General features: G+C 60.4%; 1 protein-coding gene across 4 annotated transcripts; it reads left to right on the plus strand.

Annotated features, from left to right (window-relative positions):
* Nucleotides 1–4,715: 4,715 nt before the first annotated feature.
* On the plus strand, nt 4,716–24,615 carry ADAM11 (ADAM metallopeptidase domain 11; the record flags this gene model as incomplete). Of its 4 annotated transcripts, XM_079904352.1 has the most annotated exons (26): nt 4,856–4,940; nt 5,396–5,571; nt 13,764–13,840; nt 13,989–14,055; nt 15,048–15,133; nt 15,215–15,290; nt 15,704–15,770; nt 15,839–15,906; nt 16,250–16,324; nt 16,405–16,476; nt 16,683–16,849; nt 17,385–17,469; nt 17,585–17,675; nt 17,792–17,843; nt 18,352–18,451; nt 18,534–18,605; nt 18,715–18,807; nt 19,180–19,260; nt 19,805–19,855; nt 19,954–20,017; nt 20,220–20,319; nt 20,523–20,642; nt 20,734–20,902; nt 20,992–21,106; nt 21,194–21,284; nt 21,935–22,110. In XM_079904352.1, the coding sequence occupies 26 exons, from the start codon at nt 4,871–4,873 to the stop codon at nt 21,981–21,983; spliced, it is 2,334 nt and encodes a 777-aa protein (XP_079760478.1). The 4 variants fall into 4 exon arrangements, with proteins under 4 accessions (XP_079760479.1, XP_079760480.1, XP_079760478.1 ...); XM_079904353.1 differs by lacking the exons at nt 21,194–21,284; nt 21,935–22,110 and adding an exon at nt 22,468–24,615 and having other exon boundaries at nt 4,716–4,940; nt 20,992–21,127; XM_079904354.1 differs by lacking the exon at nt 21,194–21,284 and having other exon boundaries at nt 4,716–4,940; nt 21,935–22,371.
* Nucleotides 24,616–26,509: the final 1,894 nt, after the last annotated feature.

Genomic DNA, 26,509 nt, shown 5'->3' on the forward strand with positions numbered 1-26,509 from the left:
TACTCACTCCAAAACCGATGCACCAGGTCCTAATACCCTCATCACCATCTGCCCAGGACCTCACATCCAACTGTATGGAATTCCCCTCCCATTTCAACAATTTCATGTGACCTTGGACATCACATCTCTGCCAGGTCAAACCCCAAGGTAACATCTCTCCACAGCCATGTCTCTGTTCTGGCCTCCAGGATATAAGTTGAGAGGAACCCAGGACGTCTGAGGTCCGAGCCAGGACAGGTAGGTGCTGCTTGACCTTGATCTTTAATTGAGGGGGCTTGTTTGAGATGATTTCAAGGGTCCTTCCTCCGATAATAAAATACCATAACCTCCTAGGAATCCCTGCGTCCCTCCTGTCCTGCTGCCACCACAGAGGGACTCTGGTCCGAGCCTGGATCCCCTGCCCACTTCGTCATACGTCTCTCCTGTTTCCTCCACCAGCCCCAGGGCCCTCCAGTGCACTCTCCCTGCTGGCAGTGCTCCCCTTAACCCACCCTCCTCCCTGTCCTCTCGGCCCCCTCCATCTCGGACCCTGTCCAGCCAGACCATCGCGGGCAATGCAGCCCCGTGTCCTCACTCTTGGGCCCTGACCTAGAATGACCCTCCAAAACAGCCGGAATGCCCACTCTTCAAGGCACAGCTTCCATATTTTCCACGAACCCTGTAGCCTTCAGGCCACGCAGGCCTGAGTTTAAATCCAGATCCTGCCACTTTGTGACCTTGGGCAAACTCCTGAAAGTTTTCTTAATCTGAAAAATGGAAGTAATTGTCATTGCCACATCACCAGGAAGTAAGAATTAAATCTTATGTCGGCGAGGTGCTTGGCACATTGTAAACACTCAGCAAACTAACTTATTATTACATCCTCCCACCAACACACTCACCTGCGAGGCCTGCCTTCTAGACATTTCACCAGAGATGAATTTCACTCCTCTCCCACCTCATGCTGGCTCTCTGACCCATAGCCCCGTCTCCAGTGTAAATTTGTGGATGAAGCTGCTAAGGGGCTCTGTGAGACACCCCATCCCTGGGCACCCCACTTTCCAACAGCCGGTTCCCCAGAACTCCAGGAGGATCCCTTGCATGGGACAGGAGGGGCAGTGGGGTGGGCGTACTGTTGGCCCCCCAGGGGCACGACTGCATTTGTGCACTGTGAACCTCTCAAAGGGTGGGTGTCCCCAGGATTCTGGCACCCTAGGCACCTCCAACTCCTCCCTGAGGCGAGGCCTCAGAGCTTCAGAGATTAAAGGAGGGGGCCACCCAGACAACCAAGAGGGAGGAGCTGAGGCTTCCCTCGGAAGGATATTCGGACGACAAGAACGGTCCTCTCCTGGTGGAAAGGACAGGGCACTGGGTGGGACCTGGGAGGAAGCAGAACGAACTTCTTGTTCCACCCCCCACCCCTCAGTATCATGTCATTAGGCACAGTCTCCCCACATGCTGGGTAGAGAGGACCCCGCACATGCTGGGTAGAGAGGACCCCGAGGCCCCCAAGCCATAAAGGAGTCCTTTGGGTCCTGGACAACAGCCAGGAGCTGGTTTCCTCCTTGTCACCGTAAGGGCAACATGAACAGTGTGAGCCCAGGGTGAGTGAGCCCTTCTGTCACCAGGCACTGCTCTGAGCACCTGAGGCTCACCCACTCATTTATCTCCCCTGCAACACTGCGGGGAAGACTTTTTACCCCCATTTCACAGATGAGGAAACTGAGGCTCAGAGAGGTTGCGGGACTCGCTCAAGGTCACACAGCGATTAACCAGGATTGGGACCCCAGTGGGTTGCCTGGAGCCCTGAGTCCTACTCTTACTCACCTCACCACCCTGCCCCCTTGCCTGGCGTGGTCTCTGCTGCAGGCCTCGCAGACTAGGCAGGGGGCCTAGACTGCCTCTGTTGGCAGGAATCCCTGCCCACCATGCTGCCCCAGGGTGGAGGCAGCAGACACCCCTCCCTTACCTGCAGCTGCTGCTGGGACTAGGTCTTGGTCCCACATACGCCCAGCTTCGCCCCTGTGCAGGAAAATTTGAGGGGAAAATTGGCTGAAGGGCAGGAAGAATGTACAGGGAAGGAGGCCCCAGCCTCCTGATGGTAGGGGGGCTCCTGAGAGAGGACTGGGGGTGGGGACCAGAGCCTAACATCTCCCCAGAGGGTGGCCCGAGGATGGCATCAAGACAGCAGTGGCCACCAACCTCTGATTTCTTCTGCGTGGGGAAACAAGTGATGGGCAGAGGGTCCAAAGGAGCCCACCATAGCTGTGGGGTTAGGGTGAGCATTCCCTCAGGGAAACCAACCCCTGTTTGAGGGGGAAACACAGGCCCTGCCCTCAGGAGCCCCCATCTAAGGAGAAAACCATCCTTGCTATCAGGGGCCAAGTAGGATGGGGCGGCAATCCCTACTCTTGTGAAGTCCCAGTCTGAGCAGAAGCTGTCTACAGCCGCCACCCCCGACGTCAGGCAGGAGGTTGCGTGAGGGAATTGAAGGAAGCCTCCTGCTTGGGAGTGGCGTGCAGCTTGTAGCAGAGCTGCCACTGAGGACACGATGGGGAGGAGGGGACTTGGGTGGGGAGTGGAGTATGGTCAAGGGAAGGTCAAGCTGTCCAGCTGGGTGTGCTCAAAGCTGGGAACCCAGAGAGATAAGGGGCTGTTGGAGGCCAGTGGGCCCTACAATTGAGCTCCAGGGGAGCTGGCCCAGAAGGCCACGGGAGACGTGTCACTCAGGACCAGCAAGATCTCCCCACCTGGAAGACCAAGGAACCAGGGCCACAGAAGTTGTAGGAATGTGCTTCAGCCTAGGAGGTCCGGGCCACAGACTGGGGTCTCTGTGTGGTCTTGGGCATGTTGCAGGAGGGGATCCAGACTCCCACAGGCCCAAAGCCCTCCATGGTGAAATGAAACCCTGGGAGGCCGTGTAACATGGCGAGGGTAAGTTAGGACAGACTCACCCTGGTGGTGTCTGGGGTGCCAACCAAAGGGGTAGAGGGTGGGATAGATGGACCAGATGGGCCAGTCCCTTCTAGGTCCCAGATAGAAGGCAAAGGTGGGGATAGGGGTGGCCAGGGAGGAGGGAGACCCTGGAATATGGGATGTACCTCTCACCGACCAGCTGTTTGACTTTGGGAGGCTCGCGTAGCCTCTCAGAGCCTTAGTTTCCCCACCTGTAAAATGAGAAACACAGTCTCCCCCTCCTGGATAATTGTGGGCTTCCAGGGAATATCACACAGTAGGTCCTAATTCCTCAGAGCCCCTACACCCTGGAGGAGGTTTCCAAGATGTCTCAAGGGTGAAGGAACAATTGACTCAGACTTGCTGAGCATCTGGGTCTGGAATGGCAGGTGGTTGGATGGGGGGGAGGGGGAGTCACCCTGTTCCCAGCATTGATGTCAGCGCCTCCTGGGAAATCACCTTCTCACCTCTCCTGGGCCTAAAATAGAGCTGGGGGGGCCTGTCATGAGCCAGAGGCAGCTCCCTCCCTGGCAGAGGCCCTGGGTCCCTGGGGAAGCAGAGGACCCAGCAAGGGGATCCCTGCCTCCATTCCTGCTCCTCAGTGATCTGTGGTCTCCCAGTGTGGTGTGAGGATGCTCTGGCTTGGGGCACAAAGTCAGGGTGAGGCCTCACCAGCGGGGCTCACGCGTCTTACCACACCCTAACCCATCACTGACTCTTAGGATTCCTAGCAGGGGTCAGAGATCCCAAGCCCCCAGTGTGGGCACCCACCTTGCCCAGGAACCTGGGAGCTGAGCTGAGGGCACAGCTGGGGAGGTAGGTTGGGAGGCCAGATGGTCTATAGACAGGGCAACCTAGTTTGGCGAGAGAGGGGAGGCTGGGGCTGCAGAGGTATCTTCTGCTCCTCAAAGAAGTGGGCTGGCAAGGGAGGGACAGAAATTGGACATGCTAACCTCATGTAAATTACCTGGCTAGTTTATATATTTAGGGGAAGGGGAAAGAATTGAGGTGTCCTGTGTGAGGGACTCAGCCCAGTGAGGGGAGGACCCCCCCCCGTGACAGCAATGCCTGAAGCCCTCCTGGAGGCAAGGGCATCATTCACCCAGAGAAGGAGGCTGCTGGATGGAAAGGGGTCTGGCCCAAGAGTTTGAGAGGACCCAGCAGTGCCCTACTCCACCGGGAGAGATCCCAGAGGCACTGAGTTGGGTTGGCCGCAAGAGCCCCTGCCCCTCGCTTCCATCCCTGGGGCCTCAGCCTTCCCAGCTCCAATAGCCTTCAGTGGAGCAGGGCTCTGGGGGCTGGGTCCAGGGAAGCCCTCTCCCGGGTACGAAGCCAGAGGGGTGACCCCAGGCGGGGCAGCCACGCCCCCGCACCTCGATCGCGCGGGTCCCCAGAAGAGCCGTCACCAGATCAGAGCCCGGGGGTCCCTCTGTACCCGGCCTCCCTCCCCCTATGAATCGACGGGTCCTCGGAGCTCCCCAAGCAAGGGCAGCCGAGGAGGGGATCGCGAGGTGGAAACCGCGTGCGCCCAGCCCTGCACCTGCCGAGGGGGCCGAGGAGGGGCGGGAAGGCTGGTCCCGGGCGGCGCCTCTTTTGTCCTCCCGTCGCGGCGGCCCCGGCCCGGCCTAGCTGCGGGTGGGGGTGGGGGGCCGCGGAGGGCGGGGGCGGGCCCTCGGCTCACGTGCTCGCCGCTCGGCTCTTAACCCGGCCCGCAGCCCCGCCGGGATGGCCGCGTCCGGAGCGCGCTGAGCCGGGCGTCCTCCCTGCCGCCGTCGCCGCAGCCGCCGGCCCGCGCACCGCTCCCGCCCCTCTCCCGACTGCCCGGCGCCCCCGCCCGCGGCTCCCGCAGCCCGCGCCTCCCCGCCCGCCCTTCCTCCTGCCCGCGCCGCGCAGCTCGCCGCCGCAGCCCCCGGACCCGGAGGATTATGAGCGAGCCATGAGGCGGCTGCGGCGCTGGGCGTTCGCGGCGCTGCTGCTGCTGCTGCTGCCGCTGCTCCCTTCGCCCGGTGAGTGACCCCCGCCCGGCCCGGCCTCGGCGCCCCCTCCCTGCCCCCGCCCCGGGTTTTGCGGCGGTTTCTGCTGCAGCCACATTTTCCTGCAGTGCTCGGGGTGACAGCAGGTCCAGAGCGCGGGAGGGCGTGGGGGGGGGGAGGGAGGGTGCGTGCACCCACCTGTCCACATCTGCCCCCCACTGCGGCCAGCCCCCTGCCGCCGGCCGGCGGACTCTGCAGGTCTGTGAGGCTTTGGTGGGGGGGCAGTCGTGACGGTCGGGCTGGAGTGCAGCTCCTGGCCCCCTCCCCATCGGGTTCTTGCCTCGGCAGGGCAGCAGATCCTCTCACCCAGATCCCCCCAGGGTTCCAGGGGCCACATCAGAGTGGGGGATGGGCTGCCGTACCCACCCCATTCCCGTCTCTTGCCCCATGGTGGGCATCTGTCTGCAGCTATGCCCTTTTCTCCCCAGGTGTGGGGACCCGGGGTCCCGCCGGAGCTCTCCGCTGGAGGGTCTCTCCCCCGTTGGGGGGCATGGAAGCCCCGGAGGTCACAGAGCCCAGCCGTCTGGTGGGGGAGAGCTCCGGGGGAGAGGTCCGAAAGCAGCAGTTGGACACCAGGGTCCGCCAGGAGCCTCCCGGTGGCCCGGTGAGTGGGGCCGGCAGTGAGGCCAGGGGGCTGGAGCAGGCCTTAGAGCCCAGGGGAGACCACGGGGCAGCCAGGGCTTGGGCGCCTGCCTCCCCAGCAGCCGGCTCCTGCAGCTTCCCCTTCTGTACAATGGGCTACCGAGGGGGTGCTGGAGCCCGCTAGTGGGAGCACACACCTGCCCCTCTCCAGGCCCCCTCCCATCAGGGTGGGGATCCCCTGCCCTCCGCGGACCTAGAAGGCCCAGGGCTCAATCCAGCCTTGGTCAGCTTTCCGCCAGCCCCCTCTCCTGCCAAAGCAAGCCGTCCTACACCAGATGGGGCTTGGGGAGGGCAGTGAGAGGCAGGAAGAAGCAGCTAAGAGGCCAATCAGGGGTTAGGGCTGCTGGGTGCCCGCCACAGCCACCCTCAGTGGGCTTTTTTGGGGACCAGCTTAGTGCTTGCTTCTGCCTCAGTTTCCCCCTGTGCCCTGATCGAATTGTTGTTCTCCTTTCCGTTCTCGCTGTGCGTGGGCCTTGGGAAAATGTTCAAGGCCCCAAGCTCACTCACAAATGCCCACTCCACTCACCCACTGTCCCTTTCAGCTGCCAGGCCCCTCCTGCCTCCCTGAGGAAGGTTGGGAATGAAGGAGATTAATTGCAATTAATAATTAATTAATGTCATGTGAATAATAATCACCCAGATGGAATATTCATTCAGCATGCCTAGGCTCTCCAGGAGCTCGAAGCTGCAAGTTAGCCAGGCCAAGGGGTCGGCGAGGGCAGGACGGCAAAGGCCTGGCAGAAATAGGAGGAGGCGAGAGACTCAGAGGAGTACAATCAAGGTCTGGGAAGTTTTGGCAGCTGGGAGTGGTGGGAGGTAAATTGGGCTGGGCAGAGGGAGGAAGCAGGGAAACGGAGGCTAACATTGCGGACATCTGTCAGACTGGCTTCTGGCCCTGCCTAATGTACTTGGTTAAAAGCCCTTGGGGGGGTGGAGGGGGCTGTGGCGTTGCCGGGGGGTGGGGGGGCGGGGGGGGCGGGGGTACTCGGGGAAATGGAATGGAGCAGGAAGGCGGCATGCATAATAGATGGACCATCACTCAGGGCAGTGTGGGGTGGGGGAGGGGTGGTTAATGGTCCTGAGCGGGCAGGCCTGGTGAAGATGGGGAGGGGTGGGGGGAGGTGGGCTGGGAGGGAGGGGAAGGCGGTGGAGGCTGCCTTTGGGGCCTGCCCAGGCTCCCTGGCAGGTGGTAGATGGGCAGTAGGCATGGTCCCAGGGCCAGGGATAGGGTGTCCTTGCTGGGTTTGGCCCTTGGTCTGACTTTCTTCCTTGGTGGCCCCCTACCTGTGAACCGTGCACCCCAAGTCTGTGTTGGCTGGGAGTTGGCTGCCGTTCCTGGCTGCTGGGAGTCTGACTGGTGTCTTAGGGGATGTCCAGATTGGAGGATGGGGTGGTACCACAGTGGGGTCAGAGGACAGGGATGAGGGAAAGCCGGGGGGCCAGGGAAGGCTGAAGAGTGGGTGCTCCTTCGGCTTAGTCCTTCCTGAAGAGAAAGAGTGGGGGCAGGAGTCTGAGGTATGGTGGTACCTGTGATGGTGGGGAGACGGGGATGGGTGCGCTTGGACTGGATGGGTTGAGTATGCAGAGGATGGGGGAGTCTCTCTGGGTGTCTCTCTGCTGGGTGAGTGGGTGGCATGTGTGCATGTGTTACAGTGTGTGAGTGACCAAGTCTGAATAAGCCCAACCGGGTGTCTGGAGGGTGGGAGTGGAGCTTCTGTGGAGCTGTGGGGCAGTGGTCACGGTCGCTTCCAGTGGGGATCTCTCTGGGACTGAGCCTTCCCTGGGACCTCCCTGCAGCCTCCCAGTGAGGCTCACTCATTGTCCTGACTTGTCTGTACCCCATTTTCCCCTGGGGTGGAATTCTTACAGCTCCGTAAGGCGGGTAACTTTTGTCTGCCCATTTTGCAGATGAGCAAACTGCGGCTCAGAGAGATTAAGTAACTTGCCCAAAGTCAATGAGATCTTAATCAGTGGGGTGATTTTCTCCAAGAGCAGGGATCTTCCCACAGTGCCGTTCTGCCTCCAGGCACTCTCTGGGTTTTGGCACGGGGGTGGGGGTGGGGGGGGCATTTCCCAACCTCCCTCCCCCCACCCCAGCCCAGCACAAGGTGGAGGAAGGCCAAGGGAGACAGAAAGACATGTCCAGAATATTCCCACCTGACCGGAAGGAGGCCCCTCTAGCTCCCACTTGGCATTTCTCCCTGGAGCACTTCTGGCCTCAGAACCTCAGGGGCCGATGGTGGAGCCCGTGCAGCGTTGAGCCCAATGTCCCAACAGGAAGTGTCCCACCCTGCTGCTGTGTGGTTTTGTCTGAAGTTCTTGCACCCATTTGGGATCTCAAGCCAAACAAGGTCTTGGGTCAGCAGCAAGATCTCCATCTGCTGTGGGTCATGTGACAAGTTTGGGGGCACGTGCGGGCCGGCAGGGATGGGATGGTGGGAACCAGGGTGCTCACCTGCTCTGGCCTTGGGCCAGCACCTTTCTGAGCCCGGATCCCTCAAATCAGGATGATGAGAACATTGATCTCAGACCCACCCACTGCCAGGAGGTAGTGATGGGGAAAGACTCCTGGGTTTTGTGAGGGGGGACCAGGGAGAGCGAAGCAGTCCAGGAAGGAGTTCGAAGCTAGAGAAATCACAATTTACTGGGCCCTCAATGGGACAGGCACTGTTCTACCTTTCTATGTTATTAATTTATTTCATCCGCATCACAACTCCAGGAGGTGGGGCTATTATTATTCCCATTTCACAGATGCGGAAACAGGCACAGAGAGGTGAAGTAACTACCCCAGGTCACTCAGCACTTAAGCAGCATGGTCAAGCTTGATTTTCAGGGCAGCCCTCTTAGCCAGTGCATGCTGGCCCCTCGCTCAAGGGTACAGCAAAGAGAGGCCCAGGGGACTCTGCCCTCCTTGCCACGGCTCTCAACATCTCACTAATGTCCAGTTTGGAAACAGGCTAGGCCTGAGGCCGAGAGGTCGGGGAGCTTCTGGAAGTGTAGAAATCTGGGATCACAGGGAGCCTGCAGCTGGGTGTGAGGCGGAAGAACAAGCAGGGCCTCAGTGTACAGTTGGGCTGGTTGTTCACTGCACAAGGGTGCCCGGGCCAGTGGGCTGAATGAATCGGAGGACTCGTGAGGCTGCCTGTGTTCTGAAGGGACCCTTTTTCTAATCCACACGAAGCGGCTGTGCAGGTTGTGCCGCCCCCTGAAAAACCCAGCCTCCTTCGGAACCAAGGAGAGGGCAGGATGTGAGTTAGTGAATGGGGGCGTGGAGGGTCCCAGGCCCAGGAGTCAGCTGGCAGAGGGGACCTCAGTCACTGGGTTGAGCTCCTGTGAGAGCTGCCCAGACCAGCATTTGCCACCTGTGCTGTGGTGTCTGCGTTTTCTTGCTGAGGAGGAGTGGGGGGCAGTTAGGCAAGGCTCAGTCCTCAGCCCCTTGCAAGATGGCAGTCACGGGCAGGAAGCCACAGGGCCTGTGCCTGGAGCCCTAGTGCCTGCCCTGGGTCAAGGTCACAGCTCTGACCTGGGATCAGAGGCAGGAGGGGGTTCCTGGGAGGGGGCTGGTGGCTGGAAGGATTTGTGCTGGGCCCAGCTCGCTCCAGGGTGGGCCCTGAATGAGCCCTGCCGTGAGGCTGGGCAGAGGGAGAGTTCATGCAGGAAGCTCAGCTTCCATTCGAAAGGCTGTACCTGTGGCTTTGGCGCGGGACAGCCTCAGTGGGTCCTGGCTCCCCTGCTTCTGACTGAGTGGCCTGGGCAAGCCTTCCGAACCCCACCTTCCCCATCCATGAGATGGGGGTAACTAGTCTCTACTTCGCCCAGGCTGCTGTGAGGATTAGAGGAGATGATGGGTGTCAGGTGTCCTGCCTGGGATCCGGCAGGAGCAGATGTTCAACATCTGGCCTCCTGAGTGTCCGGGGCCAGGTGTGGCAGGAGGGCTGGGTGTCAGGAACAGGAGCCAGGGCATTTGGGGTTACCTGTCAGACTCCGTGCAGGGTTGGGGGAGGGGCAACGTGGCAGGAGTCTTGAGTCCTCCCCAGCCAGACTCCAGCCTGTGGGCTTGGCCTCACCAAAGCACCCCTCCTGGCTGCCTGGAGGGACCCAGCTGCCCAGAGTCTGTCCCCAGAGAGACTAATGACCCTGTCAGGAGTCACTCTGTCCTCAAGCATTTAGGTCAAATCCCATTATCGGAAGTTGGTCCAACTGTTCTCACTATCTGGGACTCCCGCTGTCCTGCCGAAAAGTGCAGGCTCGGCGCATCTTGGGGGACCAGGGCTGGGAAGGCGGGGATTTCTCCCAGGTGGGGCTCCTGCCTCTCTGGCTCCTCCCCCTCTGCCACCACCAGCCCACGCGGTTTCTCCAGTGCCTCAAAGCCCTGTTCAGCTGGAACATTTACGCTTCCTTTTTCATTGATTATTATATTACTAATCCTTGTGAGAAAAACACATGTAAAAGGGCTTTCATTTAGTCCTCATGACAGCATCATTTTACCAGTGGGGAAACTGAGGCTCAGAGAGGGTAAGCAGCTCACTCGGCCCTTCTGATGCCTTTCCTTCAACATAAGTGTTGAGCCCCTGGGCAAGGAAAAAGGTGGGTGTAGCCCGAACCCCAGGGGACTAAAGGCCGCCCCTGTGAAGAATTGAATCAGTGACCAAAGAAATCGATGTGCCCGAGGTCCCAGGGATAGAGAGGGGCCGAAGCCCTGTCAGGTGGGTGGGTGGGTGCACGCCCTGTGGTCGCAGACGAGGGTGAGGAGAAGGTCCTGGGAGGAGATGGAAGCTTGGGAGGAGGGATTCAGGGTAACTGTTTGAGGGGTAGCGCCTGGATGTTCAAACTTTCTGAGGTGTTTGGGAACCCGAAAGATATTTAGGCTTCCCCTTCCCGAGACTGTGATTCTGTAGGTCTGGGGTGGAGGCCTGGCATCTGTATTTGTGATTCTGGGACTTCAGTGGGGATTTTGCCTTCTTGCCTCCACACTCATATCTGGTGGGGGGCAAGCAGGTGCCTGGAGAGTGGACCAGCTGGCGACAGGGGAGGGTGAGGTCACCGCAGCCAGGTGGTCACAGCGGCCATGAGAGACAGGAACTCCGGCCCGAGGGTGAGCCTCGACCCAGCTTCTCCCAAGCGTGGCCCTGGGCCAGTCACCTCCAAGTGTCCCTCCCTGGCGTTTATAAAATGAGCACCAGACTGCCCGGGCAGGTTGAGATCCAATGAGCCTGAGCACGTGAGAGCCAGTGGCCGGGGAGCGAGAGGCAAGCACGGGGCACAGGGTGGAGGCCCGGTCGGCCGGTCACCAGCAGCGCTGAGCTGGGTGCAAAGGAGGGCAGCAGTCGGGGACAGGAGGGGCTCCTGAGGGAGGGACTGAGGGATAGCAAGAGAGGTCAGGGACAGGTCTGGCAGGATGCAGGCCAGGAGCAGTTTGGATTTGATAGAACATGGGCTGAAAGCTCGGCTGGGAGTGTGTGGGTTGGTGGGGGGAGCTTAAGACTCTGGTGCCAGCAGGAACCCCCTACCCGGGCGCCTGGGGTCCAGAGGGCCTGGGGACTGAGGTGGCTTTGCCTGATCTTTCTCTTCCTGCGGACAGGGGGTGTCCCCCCCAGTGCCCCTGCATCGGGCCAGGTTAGGCAAACGTGCCCCATTATCTACTTTCCGTCCTCTTCTTCCCATAGCCTTTGGTGGTTCCCCCAACCCCTCCTGGGCTTGCCTCCCAGTCCCAGCAGCTGCCCTTGCACTGCCCCAGGATCCTACCTGGCCTGAACCCTGTGTCCTGCTGGGGAAGAGGGCCTCCCAGCCCCACAGTTAGGCCTTGCCAGGTAAGGAGAGGGATGAGGCCTCAGCAGGCTGCAGGAAGTGGTGGGGACAAAGGCCACCTGGTGTCTGCTCCCGCATCGGTCCGGGCTTTACCCTGAGTTGGGGTCAGCTTGGTCTGCACAGAGAGTGGGGAGGCCAGATGGGTTAGCTCTCTGACTTTCTGAGTGGGGGAGATTCTGCAAGCACCAGGGTCGACTCTTCCAGAATCCCCCAGGCCCAGGACAACCTCTGCCACACAAGGCAACCTTGCAGCCTTGCATCTGGGCTCATCTTACCATTTTCAGTGGGAAAATCTGAGGCTCAGAGAGGTTGCTTTAGAGAGCGGAATCAAGGCAAGGGGCCTGGACAGGCTGCTCTCCTGGGTGGCCAGCATAGGGGCCGGTATACAGGCTTGTCAGTGGGGGCCAGAAAGAACAAGCAGGAACAGACCTGAGGGCAAGAGAGGGCAGAGGTGGTCCAGACAGGGATGGGTGGGGAAGGCAGAGATAGTCCAAGTCCAGGAGGGGAGAGGGAGGGCAGGGATGGTCCAGACAGGGATGGGTGGGGAAGGCAGAGGTAGTCCAAGTCCAGGAGGGGAGAGGGAGGGGAGGGGTGGTCCAGACCAAGGAGTTAGGGTATTGGGGACAGAGCTGGTCGAGGCCCGGGGCAGGGGGAGGGCAGGGGTTGTCCAGACCAAGGTGGGGAGAGGGAAGCAGTGACTCCTTGTCTTTGACTTTCTATTTCAAATCTGGTTGACGCTCTACGGGCTCAGGATGGAGCTTGGAGCCTCGGTCAGCCTGGGGTGGGGTGAGTCAGTGTCTTTGGGGCTCAGAGGGCTGCCTACCTCACCCTGACTCCCAGGGCCTCTCATGGACACTGGGCCGTTTCCATCTTACCTCACCGTTGAGGGGAGAAGGCCCTAGAAGCTGGTTCCCTAGGCTTGAATCCCAGCTCTACCACTTCTTAGCCTTACGACCATGGGCATGTTAGTTAGCCTCTCTGTGCCTCAGTTTCCCCATATGTTAGATGAGGATAACATTAGTATCTATCCCACTGGGTTGTAGTGAAGATCAAATACGATGATACTTGTAAAGTGTTTAGAACAGTGCCTGGCGCACAAGCGCTCATGAAGATTAGAAATCTAGGGGGCTGATGAGGAAGCCGACTACACCAGGCTATGGAGTTTTGTGACATCGGGGCTCCCCTCCATCTTGTAACCTGCTCCCCCAGAAAGAAAGGCAGCCAACAAACTTCCTCACATCTGTACAGCCCAGTGGTGGGCCCCTCATCTGGGGATCTGGATTTCAGTCTCCTTAAACGGACGGGGATGAACAGAAGTCTCCAGCCCCCCTCAGGCCCTCCCTGTGCTTTGAGATCTTTTGTAAGACCTGAGGCTTGGGCTGGGGATGTGGGAGCCGAGAAGGCTGACTTCTCCTCAGCCCAGACTCTCCTGCCCCTTCTTCTCTTGGGGTCGCTTTCCCTCCAGGCACACTAGCGTCAGGTCTGGAATCCGCACCCGCTACAGTAGCTGGGCACCCAGGCCTGGGAGGGCAGCCATCTTGCTCAGGCCTGGTACGTTGCCATGACAACCTGGAGCCTCCCAGCCCCACTGCAAAGGCCCCTCTGAAAAATTTATCAGGAAAACTTCCGTGTTTAAAAATTAACCATGGGATTGAAATATCAAAGATGAGCTGCTTTGGGCGAGGCAGAGGGCAATGGACTTGGGGGTAGAGGAGGCACGTTCTTTCCCCCGACAGGATGGCATTTGCCCATCATCCCGGCTTCCAGGGGCCCTGCGATCATTTCTAACCCATTCCACCCCTGTCTGCAGTGTACGAGGCCTCCTCCATAAGTTGAGGCTAGGGCCAAGGTAGGGGGACAGGAAGGGAGGGGCCTGCTTCAGCAGGGCCCTGGGGTCACACTGCACCCCATCTCCTGTTTGCCTTTTTCCCGTGATACTTCTCGGGGCCTCCCTTTAGTTCACCTGTGGGTGAGCGTGGCCCTACCAGCAGCAGGGAGGGCCTGGCGTGAGGCAGTGGGCAGGCTGAGCTGCCCCTGCCCATCCCTACCGTAGACTGGCCCCAGGGCCACACCAGAGAGGGTGGGCTGGCACCCAGAGAGCCAGGAGGCCTGTGCCCCGGGATGCGTGCTCCTGCCCCTCCCCCCAGAAAGGAACAGGGTCTTGGAGGAAGATGAGCTTGGAGGAAAGCATCTTCCCCCTAGATCAATGGTACCCACAGCTACTGGGCCTGGGTCATCCCCTCCCCAGGGCTACTCCCCTTACTGGGGTTTCGCCAGTCCCCCCAGTTCCCACCTTCAGGCCTCCCCAGGTTGACTCCCCTTCTGCCTTCCCCCACTTTCTCCCAGCCTGTCCACCTGGCCCAGGTGAGTTTCGTCATCCCAGCCTTCAACTCAAACTTCACTCTGGACCTGGAGCTGAACCAGTGAGTGTGGCCTTGAGTCTGGGGGAAGGGCAGCAGGCGGGCAGGCTGGCTGGGGCAGGGCACCTGGATCTGAGCTGTGGTGGGACCCAAAGAGGACCCAGCCCCACTGTGACCCGCTCCTTCCTCCTGCCCACTCTGTCTGTTCCAGTCACCTTCTCTCTTCGCAATATGTGGAGCGCCACTTCAGCCGGGAGGGGCCCACCCAGCACAGCACCGTGAGTGCCTTTGGAAGGGGATGGGGAGGTGGTACGAAGGGACAGGTGGCCGGTGAAGATGGGGTCTGGGGTATTTTCTACACTCGGGTTGGGCCTGGCCCCTCCAGGATTGGAGTCGGGGTGGCCTGTCGAATGGCATGGAGCCCTCAGCTCCCCTCGCCCAGCTCCAGAGGGCTGACCCCCAGCCAGCCTGTCTGCCAGCATGGAGACATTCCAGGACCCCCACTGCTCCATGCCCAGAATCTTCTGGCAGGGGGCGGTTGGGGCAACGCCCCTCTTGTTCAGCACCAAGGAATTCCAGGCTGCCTGGGACCCCAGGGTCCCAGCCCTGAAGGCCCAGGGGTGCAAGCAAAGATGAAGGGGTGTCTATAGATAGCCTCGGCCCTCCCCCTCCAGACTGGTCAGTAACCGGAGCACAAGTCATTCTGCAGGAAGCAGAGGGGAGGGGGTGCTCGTCCCCTCTGACCTGTGAGCCTGGCCAGGAGGACACACGCTGCTCACGTTTCCTCAGCCACAGACCATGCGTCCAGGGGTGGTCCACAGAGGCTGTGGCGTCTGTGAACACACCGTGTGTGAAATGGTGTGTGTGTGTTGGGGGTGAGTCCATAGCTTTCATCTGATTAAGTGAGCTGATCCGTGGGAAGTGCTTAGAATGGTGCCTGGCACCCAGTAGGTGCTATATGAACGTCAGCTATTCTTCTCAGATGAGTCTGTGATCCCTGTACCAGCCCCAACTCATGGTTAAGAGCCACTGATGTGCCCCAAAGTCCTCACGTTGTAGGTGAGGTAAAGCAGGCCCAGAGAGGGCTAGGAACTTGCCCAAGGTGAAACAGCAAATTAGGAGCATAGCCAGAGCAGAGCCAGGCTCCAGATCCCCAGGTGTATCCAGGGACCGTAGCCCTGCACACGGGGCAGCTTCAGCGGCCCTCACCCATCCTCCTGCCTTCGTGCGGGGAAGGGAGCATGTCCACTCACGCTCTCTGCTCCCCCAGGGGGCTGGAGACCACTGCTACTACCAGGGGAGGCTCCGAGGGAACCCGAACTCCTTTGCTGCCCTCTCCACCTGCCAGGGGCTGCAGTGAGTATGGGGAGGGGCTGGGCGGCCAGGATGAGCCTCCAGCCCTGGGGACGGTGGGGAGCTGCGTCTCTCTTGCTGCAGCGGGGTCTTCTCTGACGGGAACTTCACCTACATCATGGAGCCCCACGAGGTGGCCAGGCCTCAGGAAACCCTCCAGGTGAGCCCCTCCCTGGCCCCTCTGACAGCCCTGCTGCGCTCGTCCCAATGGCTGTCACCTCAGTGGCTACTGCTGCCTCCTCATCCTCCTGCCTTGGTAACCTCAGCCTCACTGCCCTCCCCCGTGCCCCCAGCTCTGGTTCCCTCCCCCGTGCCCCCAGCTCCAATGTCCCCTCTGTCCCCCAAGTGACCTCCCATCGGGCTCCAGTGTCCTTTGCCCCTGTCTCTCAGGGTGCCCCCAGGTCTCGACCCCGGAATCTGAGCATCTGGGAGATCAGATCCGACATGGGAGCTCTGGCCAGTTCTGGGTCACCCTGGGGTGGGGTGGGGGGAAGGGCTGGAGATGTTCCCCCGCAACTGGGCTCAGAGCAGATCTGGTCGGCCTCCCCAAGAACTAATTTCCCCTCATTGCAGGGACCCCTTCCCCACCTCATTTACCGGACCCCTCTCCTCCCAGCCCCCCTTGGATGCAGGGAACCAGGTAAGGGAGGGAAAATGGGGCTAGGGAGGGGGTCGACTGTGCCCCCCTCACCGGCACCCTCCCCCCAGGCTGCCTGTTTGCTGCCCCTGCCCATTCTGCTTCTCCGAACCGACCAAGGCTGAGAAGGAAAAGGCAGGTATGGGGGCCCGCACAGACCTCCTGCTGCAGAGGCCTCAGGCTGTGGCCGGGAGCAGGAGGTCACCCCCATCCATAGCCGGGGCAAAGGAGGGCTCAGACTGATGTGGCTGGAAGCCAGGGAACCACCTCTGGCAGGAAGCGCCCACCCTAGGCCCTACCACTAGTGACTAGGCAAACCGAGGCTGCCTGCCCTGGTACCAAGGCTGGATGGGACCCGCACAAGTGGGGAACCGACACTGTCTCTGGCTGGAGTCCAGCCCCTCCTTGAGTCTGTCTGTGGCTTGGCCACGATGCCAGGCATGGAGGGGACTGATTCCAAGTGCCCACCTCCCCCCCGCCAGGTCCGCAGGGGCCACCCTACAGTGCACAGTGAGACCAAGTATGTGGAGCTGATTGTGATCAACGACCACCAGCTGGTACAGTCCCAGGCTGGGAGTAACTTTGGGAGGAGGGGCTGGAAGCAGACTGGCCCTCCGCCCACTCTGTTCTCTCCCAGTTTGAGCAGATGCGACAGTCGGTGGTCCTCACCAGCAACTTTGCCAAGTCCGTGGTGAACCTGGCAGATGTGGTGAGCAGCCCTCCCTTCCCTTCCCTCTCCTCCCACCCCCCACGCCACCGCAGGCATCCTCAGGGTGAGCTCTCAAGGGCACCGTCAGCCTCTGACCCCCACTTCCTGGAGGGACAGATTGAGACCTTCCTCCAGCCCTGTTCCCCCACACCCACTCCCACCCTCCAGCCCCAGCCCCCTCCTCATCTTCTCCCTTCCTGGCCCAGATGTACAAGGAACAGCTGAATACCCGCATCGTGCTGGTTGCCATGGAAACGTGGGCAGATGGGGACAAGATCCAGGTGCAGGATGACCTCCTGGAGACCCTGGCCCGGCTCATGGTCTACCGGCGGGAGGGCCTGCCTGAGCCCAGTGATGCCACCCACCTCTTCTCGTGAGTCCCTCACCCCATGAACCCTGCCAGCCTCTGCTGGTGGCTGTGGTGCACAGGGTTACTGAACATGGCTCTGGGCCAGGCATGCTTGCAGGGTGTGGGGACTGGGCTCCCCTTGTACCTACTCCCAGCCATTTGCAGCAGTGGCTGGGCATCTTCCCCTGCATCTTAGGCTCAGGCCCCTTTTCCCTACCACCCGTGGTCTTCCTCTGCCCATACCTCCCCTTCGTCCCCTCTTCCCCTTTCAAATGGTCCCAGCATCCCTTCCTCAGGGCATCCCTTCCAATGCCCTAGTAGGGAAAAAAATCTGATAAAAGGTCCTTGCAGTTAGAGATGATCTATTAGGAATCCCTCATTTGGCTTAAGGGCAAATGAATCCAAAGAAGGGAAGGGAATTGCCTGAGGTCACACAGACTGACATGAAGGGCAGAACTCACCTCCTCATGGGGGGGGGCTCACCTGTCTCCCCATCAGAGCCCAGGGGAGCCACCACAGGGAAGGCAGTGGGTTCTCCTGACAAGCCTCTCCCTTCCAGGGGCAGAACTTTCCAGAGCACCAGCAGTGGCGCTGCCTACGTGGGGGGCATCTGCTCGCTGTCCAGGGGTGGGGGTGTGAACGAGGTGAGCAGTGGCGGGGGCGTGGCCAGGTGGGAAGGAGAGGGGCTGCGAAGGGCATGAGCCCTGTGCCTTTGGGAGGGATGTAGACATCTTTGTGCTCCATCTTCCTCACCCCAAGTATGACAACATGGGGGCCATGGCGGTGACCTTGGCCCAGACGCTGGGGCAGAACCTGGGCATGATGTGGAATAAACACCGGAGCTCGGCAGGTATCAGTGAAGACCCTCACACCCCGCCCAGACCCACACTCTAGAGATGAAGAGGGTGCCCACGGGAGGGGGGCAGTTCTTCACCCTCCCTTATATTCACCTGGCTTACCTCTCAGGGGACTGCAAATGTCCGGACAACTGGCTGGGTTGCATCATGGAGGACACTGGGTGAGTTCTTGGGGACAGAACGGGGGAGGATCTTGGGCAAAGGGAGTCCTAGAGCGAGCACTGGGTGACATTCTGGACCCGGTGGCCTCAAGAGACCCAGCTCTCTCTCGGGACCACTCAGAATTCCAGGAAGCACAGCTGTCTGTGGACACTGCATAGGGAGACGCACATTCCCCAGCCGGACGCCCGAATTGTTCAGGCTTGTAGTGCGCACTGTCGCCACTGGGCACCGCCAAAGCCTCATTTGGAGGCACCTTCCCTCCTTGGCGCACAAACCTCCGACTCCCGGAGTCCTGAGGTTTCGGGGAGAAGCCAGGAGCGGCGTCCCCTGCCCACTCCCGCTTGATGGGCAGGCGGGAGGATTCTCATGCAGTGTCCAGGCACATAGATCTTCAGCCTCCTCGAGATGGTGACCGAGTCCGCCGGTGCACCCCATCCCAGTCTTGAGAAAGGACGAGACAGTGGGCTGGCGGGGACTTAGCGGCACGGCCCCCTCATCCCTACCCAGGTTCTACCTACCCCGCAAGTTCTCGCGCTGTAGCATCGACGAGTATAACCAGTTTCTGCAGGAGGGCGGCGGGAGCTGCCTCTTCAACAAGCCCCTCAAGGTACCAGCCCCAGGGCTGGGAACGTGGGAGCGGGGCTTGGGCAGGGTCCCGGCCAGACTCCCGACACCTCTTCCCCGTCCAGCTCCTGGACCCGCCTGAGTGCGGGAACGGCTTCGTGGAGGCGGGGGAGGAGTGCGACTGCGGCTCGGTGCAGGTGCGAGACTAGTGCTGGTGCCAGGTGGGGGGCGGGGAACGCAGGGGTGAGTGCGAGGGAGGGTCTGGGTGGGGAGGGTCAGGGCTCGCCCTTTCCCTGCGTCCCTCAGGAGTGCAGCCGCGCGGGCGGGAACTGTTGCAAGAAATGCACCCTGACTCACGACGCCATGTGCAGCGACGGGCTCTGCTGTCGCCGCTGCAAGGTGAGGGGGACCCGCCGCTGGGACGGGAAGGAGCGGGGACCGGGAGGGACTGGGCTGCGGACGTCCAGATAGGGGGCGGGACTTAAGGAGGAGGAGCCGCTGGAGGCAAATCTGTAGGGGCGGGGCTTGACGCGAAGAAAGCGCCAATGGGGAGGGAGGAGCTGGGCGTGCGGCCCTCTCCGTTCTGTTGAAGGCGGAGCTACGGGGAGTGGGGCGGAGCACCTGTTGAGAAGTAGCGGGGTGGGCGGAGCCGTGAACGGATCTGGGGGCGGTGCTGAGTGGGCAGGGAGCGGGCGGGGGCCGGGCCGAGGAGGCGGGAAGACGAGGGGTCGGTGGTTCTTGCTTGAGCCCCGCAATGCATCCCTTCCCTAGTACGAGCCGCGGGGTGTGTCCTGTCGAGAGGCCGTGAACGAATGCGACATCGCGGAGACCTGCACCGGGGACTCGAGCCAGGTCCGTCCGTCCCGGCCGCCCTGCGGAGTCCCGAGCGAGGCAACCACTATCCCTATCCGTTTAGCTCTGCTGGGTGACTGTTCTGCGCGCCCCTCCTCTCCGCTGCTGTAGTCGCCGCCGCTGATCAGCCTCCGTTTCTCATCTGAGAAAGGAGTTCTTCATGCCTTCTGGCTTTGTTCCTCCAATCGTTAAACCAGTATTTATAGTCTAGCTGGTGTTCCCAGTGCCTGGCGCAGTGCCTGGTGTCTACTAGGGATCACAGTGGATAATAATATTATTTAACCTCTAAGTCCTTATTACATACCAGGCATTCAGTCCTCCCAGCCCTGTGAAGGAGGTGCAGGAAACTGAGGGAGACTGGAGAAACTATGGGACCTGCCAATCCATGTGGTCTGAGTTCCCTCCTCTTGTCCTTGACCTGGAGGAGCCCTGGGACCTGAGCCCCCACCTGGTGGGCCTTTGGCACCCCTTTATTCTTCCCTGGAGCCGACCTCAGCTCCCAGTCCTGGGTCAGCTCTACTCAGTCCAGCCCCTTTCTCCGCAGTGTCCCCCCAACCTGCACAAGCTGGACGGTTACTACTGTGATCACGAACAGGTATGATGGGGTGGAGCTTCCACCCCCTGTGGGTCTCTGGCTCAGTGCAGTTTCTTGTCCTCAGTGTCTGTGTCCCTTGTCTCCTGTCTGTCCCTCAGGGCCGCTGCTACGGAGGTCGCTGCAAAACCCGGGACCGGCAGTGCCAGGCCCTTTGGGGCCATGGTGAGTCTTTGGCTGGAGATGGGAGAGGGGAACGTGGAATACCTGGAATGGAGAGGCTGGGGACAGGCTCTGGCTGAAATGCCTTCTGCCAGATGTGCGGCTCCCCAGGATCTCAGGGACCCAGCTGGACTTGGGGTCAGGCCTGAGGCCCCAGGTGGGTTCTGGAGTGGGTGGGGTGATGCCTGGCGTCATCTCCCTACAGCGGCTGCTGATCGCTTCTGTTACGAGAAGCTGAACGTGGAGGGGACAGAACGTGGGAACTGTGGGCGCAAGGGGTCAGGCTGGGTCCAGTGCAATAAACAGTGAGTAGTCAAAGCTCCTGGTTGGGCTTCCCCAGTTTTGGGGCTGGGGCTCTGGGGCTGGGCAGGGTTTTTTCAGAGATGGGGCGGGCTATGAGTCCCAGCGGGAGACTATGTGAAAAATCAGGGGGAGAGGGCAGATACAAAGTCAGTTGTTGGGTCTGAGGTCAGACTTGGGGCCCACTGTCTCCACACTACCCCAACAGGGATGTGCTCTGTGGCTTCCTCCTCTGTGTCAACATTTCTGGAGCTCCTCGGCTGGGGGACTTAGGGGGAGACATCAGCAGCGTCACTTTCTACCACCAGGGCAAGGAGCTGGACTGCAGGTGTGGGCTGGGACCATGGCTGGGGAAGGGGAGGTTGCAGCCGTGATGGGGTCGGGGGCAAGGGCAGAGGTCGGCTGTGCTGTTTCCCCAGGGGTGGCCACGTGCAGCTGGCCGATGGTTCAGACCTGAGCTACGTAGAGGACGGCACAGCCTGCGGGCCCAACATGCTGTGCCTGGACCATCGCTGCCTGCCAGCCTCTGCCTTCAACTTCAGCACCTGCCCTGGCAGCGGGGAGCACCGGATCTGCTCCCACCACGGGGTGGGTGCCTGGAGGTCAGGGATCAGGGGAAGGGCTTACAAGTGGGGACAGGGCCCTGCTCACCTCTACCGGCCCCACCCCACCTCTAGGTCTGCAGCAATGAAGGGAAATGCATCTGTCAGCCAGACTGGACGGGCAAGGACTGCAGTATCCACAACCCCCTGCCCACGTCTCTGCCCACAGGGGAGACGGAGAGATATAAGGGTGAGGCTGGAGCTGGCCAGGGTGGGGCTCCATCTTTCCTGTCCTCCATGACTGTCCCTGCCAACTGAGCCCTGCCCTCCTCCCTAGGTCCCAGCGGCACCAACATCATCATCGGCTCCATCGCCGGGGCTGTCCTGGTTGCAGCCATCGTCCTGGGCGGCACGGGCTGGGGATTTAAGTAAGACACACACACGGCCCCTGCACCCCCTGGCATCCTCTGGGGTTATCAGAACCCCAGGCTGTTGGAATTGAGGGGGCCTCCCTGAGCGGTTAACCAAACCGGAGCTCGCCTGTCACAATCCAAGCCAGCCCACAGCGTCTTGTCTTAACATTTAAAAAAATTGGTTGCTCACATTTAAAAAACCAGGAGATTTTACATTAAGAATCCTGATTTCCAGCTTCTCTTGAAATGTGAGAAGATGGGGGCGCCTTGTGCTTCAGTGCATCCCAGCCTGGCCACAGTGGAGCTGAGCAGGGAGCTGCCCGAGTCCTCAGTCCCCAGGCCCCACCCAGCCTACGGTGCTCTGTGGGCACCCGTGTCTGGGGCCCTCGAGCTGGTCTAACCCCTGAGTGTACAGAGGAGGACCTGAGGCTCAGGGTCATGCGGTGAGTTAGTTGCAGTCAGGACTCAAACCCAGGACCCAAGTTCAGTAGGTATTCCTGGTAGCGCTCCCTGGGCCTGTCATTAGCATCTAGGTCCTGGGGCCCCTGGCCCATCTCTGGGGCAAAGGGTCTCCCGGGAGCCAGAAGGCCCCTCCCTGGGAGAAGGACAAGGTCACAGACGGCTCCTTTTCCTTTCTCTGCCTGTCCTCTCCTTGGCTCCTGAAGAAACATCCGCCGAGGAAGGTATGACCCGACCCAGCAGGGGGCAGTGTGACGCCGGCCACGCCATCCCTCCCGCTGTCCCTGTCTCCTCCATCTCATTCGTCACCTCGCATTCTGTGGATGGGGAGCTGGGGCTGGTTCCTCCACCCTTGCTGTCACTGCTGTCACTACAGGGGTGGGAGAACCCCACTCCAGGAAGTGTCCTCGACTTGCCCCTTGCCCCTTCCTCCAGTCCACCCGCCCCCTCAGGCCTTGGTCGTTTAACTCCTGCCCTTCCTACGGCCAGACCACCTCTGGCCCCGTGGACCCTGGAGCTGTGCCCCCGCCCACACAGGCCCTAACCCCTGGGAAGGGAGCCTACCTCTGCGTCCCATCTGTTTTGTCTTTCATGTCACCGCTGTCTGACCTCCCGCCAGATCCCCTCCCTGACCAGCCTGTGACTTGCTCCAGGGCCCAGCACGACCTCCCAGGGCCCAGCTCGAGGCTCTCCTGGGCCCTGCCTTATACCCTCCCCTGATGCCCCCTCTCCATTCCAGGTCTGGAGGAGCCTAAGCGCCCTCCCCCTCCCTCCGAGCCTGGCGTCCACCATCTCGGCCCTGAACCAGGAGTCTGCCCCCGCCCAGCCACGGAGGGAGGCATCAAGCAAATGTCTTCCGGGCTCAGCCCTTCAACCCCCGGCCCTACAAGGGCTTGGGGCCGGGTTGTGGCCCTGCCCTCACACCACCAGGGTGGACCAGGCCTGCAGGGCATTTCCCCCATGGTCCCCCACCCCACCTCATGCAGCTTTGGCCTTGCACACCAACTCTCCCTGTGTGAATGTACCTTCCATCATCACAGATTGCCACAGCTCAAGTTGGGTGGGGGGAGGACTAGAGGGGTGCCCCAGTGGGGCAGGCAGCCACCAGTGGGCATGGCCTGGGATGGCCCCTCCTCAAAACCTGGCAGCTGGGACCAGGCAGGGTTTAAGCTCTCTGGGACCTAGTGGGAGAGGGCTGACATCTACATTCTTTTTTTTTTTTTTTTAACTGAATCTCAACTGATGAATGTAACTTTGGGGGTGCTGGGGCCAGGGCAGTTGTGGGGATGTTTCGACATTTGCAGGAAGGACTGGAGGAGCTGAGGTCTGACCATCCCCGCCGTCCCTCCCCTGGGATGGTCACACCTGGAATCTTCTCACTGAACACAGACGTCCCCAAGCCAGGCAGGGGCCTGGCATCCCTGCTTGCCCCCTCCGCCCAGCCCTGCTGAGCTTGGAGAGAAGTAAGAGTGCTGATTCAAACCAAAGCTGCCTGTTCCGTGCCCAAGGCCTAGGTTATGGGTGCGGCAACCACATGTCCCAGATTGTCTTCAATTCCAAAACAACCGTCCTGCTGTCCCTGCCAGGACACATGTATTGGGGGGACGATCCTAGAAAATACAGTCCCTAAAATAACACGGCACCTTCCCCCTTTCAAGAAGGGTGATTCTGACTCAGGGTTTAGGTGCCCCCTGGCGTGGCCTGGAGGTTCCCGGCTGGGCCATCTTCCCAGGGAGCACTCTCCCAAGGACGGAAGGCCAGGGGTGGCCCAGTGCCTGGAGGGTTAGGGGCTCTGCCTGTGATGTGCAAGAGGACGTAGGAAAAGGCAAGTCTCATGTTTGATCCTCAGCTTCTAGAAAAGTCCTCAAGTCCCTGTCAAACCCATTCTGCTCCTTAACCCCACTCCAGGGCAGAGTAGTAAGTTTACAGTCGTTTTCCCCATTAGTCCTCTGATCCCCACTGCAGCTGAGCCCGAGACCGAGGCTGGCAGAATTCCTCAGTCCCCCCACAAACACAGTCCTGCCCAGGGCCTTTCCTCATGACCCTCGCTTGGGACAGAGGAGCTGGCTCCTTAACTGCTGAAAAAAAGCCGGCAGGGGCAAGCTGGGGGTCAAGCCACCTTCCGGATGAAAGCCACAAATGAACAGAGCCCGTCTTCCCAGGGATACCCCCACCCAGACCAGCAGGGGTTTCTGAACACCCCAGGGCCTTTGAGCTGCCTCCCCCTGGGGCATCTTTGAGGAGGAATCATGGAAGAAATGGCTCCCTGTTTATTTGCACCACCCCTCAGGGCAACCTGGGGACTGAGGCCCACTGACACCCTTTAAGGTGGCTGGATGCAGCTGCAGTGGGGTCCTTGATACTGAGCTCCAGCTGGTACTGCCCAAGTGAGGGGAGTGGATGGGGTACCCCTCTGGCCAGTACTGCCCCACCAGCCATACAAACTGAGGCAGGGGCAGGAGGCTGAGGGCCGGGTTTTGCACTATTGCTGCGGTATCTGAAGGCATCCTCTGGTGGTACACACGTGCACACAGGTGGCGATGCATCTGGCACAAGCATTTGGATCCACATCTCCGCACAAGTCTGAATACCTCTGCACGCACAGGCACACCTGTGTGTGCGTGCACATGGGGGTGGGGGTGGGCATGTGGAGAACACAAGACTTCCTGTGACCAGTCCACCTGGCTCCCAGCTGTCTGCATCCTCCTGCCCCACCCTGGCAGCGCCCACCCTGGCAGTGCCCAGGGAGGAGTGGAGGCCGCACTGACCTGGGCCTGGAACTGGCTCCATACAGTATCCTGTAAATATGTCATCTGGGGCTCGGGGTGGGGAGGCAGGGACAGGAACATCAATTAAAGATCATGTCCAGGGGCTTCCATGGAGCTCACACCGACTTGTGTCTCTCCTTTCTGTAAATGACCGCGCGGTGGCTCGGGACCCTTCCCTGTCCTCTCTGGCCCAGGAGGGAGTGTGATGACTGGGCACTGAAGGTGGGACGGGAGCACCCAGGACTGGGCTCTGGGAGGCTGGGGGGAAGGGGCGTAGCTTTCCATTCCCAGACAGGAAATAGGCATCGACTGGGTGGAGGGCCTGGCGCTTCCGCTTCCTTGCTCTCCTGACAAAGATAATGCTGTCTCTGGCTTCAGCAAAGCAGATGGGAGTTGAGTTAGGAAAGCATCTTACCAACAGGCAGAAGACCCAACTTCCCTTTTATGGTTGAAGCCAGAGCAGCCTGTCCTCACCTCCCAAGAGAGTCCAGAAAGCTGGATAAAACCGCTATCTGGTCCCAAGGGCACTGTGCTCTTGAGCCCACAGAGAATTTGCTCTTTCCTCACTGTGCCCGGGGCAGGAAGGGGCTGAGCAAGGCCAAGGCTGGGAGTCCCTCCCCCACTGGGGGCCCAGTTTGAGCCAAGAACCTCCTCCTCCCATCCTCCCCTCCAGAGCGTTTTGGGCCTGCAGATATCTTGCTCTGAAAGTCCTGCCTGTTCAGGGGAAAGATAAGATGAGAGAGGTTGGGGCAAGGATGGAGGAAGGGAAGGGTAGAGAAGAGATAAGGGGAGCAAGAAATAGCTGCAGTGGGCAAGGGCCTGGGGAGGGCGAGCAGCTAGAAGCTGCCGGAAGGGCAGGATTCCTCGGACCACCTCCACGTGCAGGACCACCTCCACGGGGCAGTGCTGGCCTAAATTCCTGGTCCCCACCCTGTTCCGGCATCTCAATCCCCCAGCACATCTGCAACCTCTACCCCCAGACTCCCCCACTGCAGAAGGTCAGTGACGACCGATGACGACTCTTCTTGCCGAAAGGACTTCACGGGCTCTCAGTAACGGCTTCAGCTTCAACATTTGGCCTTTGAAGATGGAGATTAATTCTCATTTCTTAAGATGCTACAGATACATTTAAGGGAGTGAGATCTCTGCACCCCAGGCTCACGCAGACCCCCAGGAGCTCCCGCCAACCCCGGAACCCTCCGCACCCCAACCTTAGCTCCACATTCACAGTGGCTCTTCAGGCCTCCTGGTGCTGAAAGCAAGGTGGGAAATAAACGTCGATCGGTGCTGTGGTTCAAACTATCACTGTTCTTTTATGACCTTACGACCTGGACGCCACCCGTGGTGACAGTTCCTGAAAGGTGCGGCGACAGCCCTTGGGGCAGGAGTCCTCAGGAGGACTTGCTGTCGCCTGAACCTGGGAGAAGTGTCTCCGTACTTCCTGAACTTGATGAGGCTGTGAAGCCCCGGATCCCATCCCCCGCGCAGTGCTGCCTTCCAGCTCAGCTGTAAGGAGATGAGGCACACTTGGTCCCCCAGAATGCCAACAGAGCATCCCTGATGCTGGACTGCCCTTTGCTCTTGCAAAGAGCTCTTCACGTGGTCCGTCTGACCACGAATTGAGACCCAGCCTGACCCACCCCCCCGGGAAGTGACGCCAGCCGTGTTCAGTACACTCACGGCCCCAGGGCAGCCCAGACCACTGGGCTCAGGCCTCGCGCCCCCACTGCCGTCTTGGGCTCCGAAGTGTTACCTGCTGCTCCCTGCAGATCCCCACCCCGGCCCCTCAGGGACTGTCCTGGCCTTCAGCCACCTGAACCCCTGCCCACTTGGCAGCCTACATGCTTCCTGACAAGTGTCTGACCAACTGCCAACCTCTATTCTCCCCAAGAGCTGTCTGCTCCTCCCTGGCAGCTGGAGTGCCCACTTGGGTTTAAAAATAAACTCATGCTCTGCCTTTCTTCAGCCTGACCCCTGTAACTTCCTCCAGGTTAAGCCTGATCCCGGCAGCTG

Source organism: Stenella coeruleoalba, assembly GCF_951394435.1.
Source record: "Stenella coeruleoalba genome assembly, chromosome: 19".
Taxonomy (NCBI): Eukaryota; Metazoa; Chordata; class Mammalia; order Artiodactyla; family Delphinidae; genus Stenella; species Stenella coeruleoalba.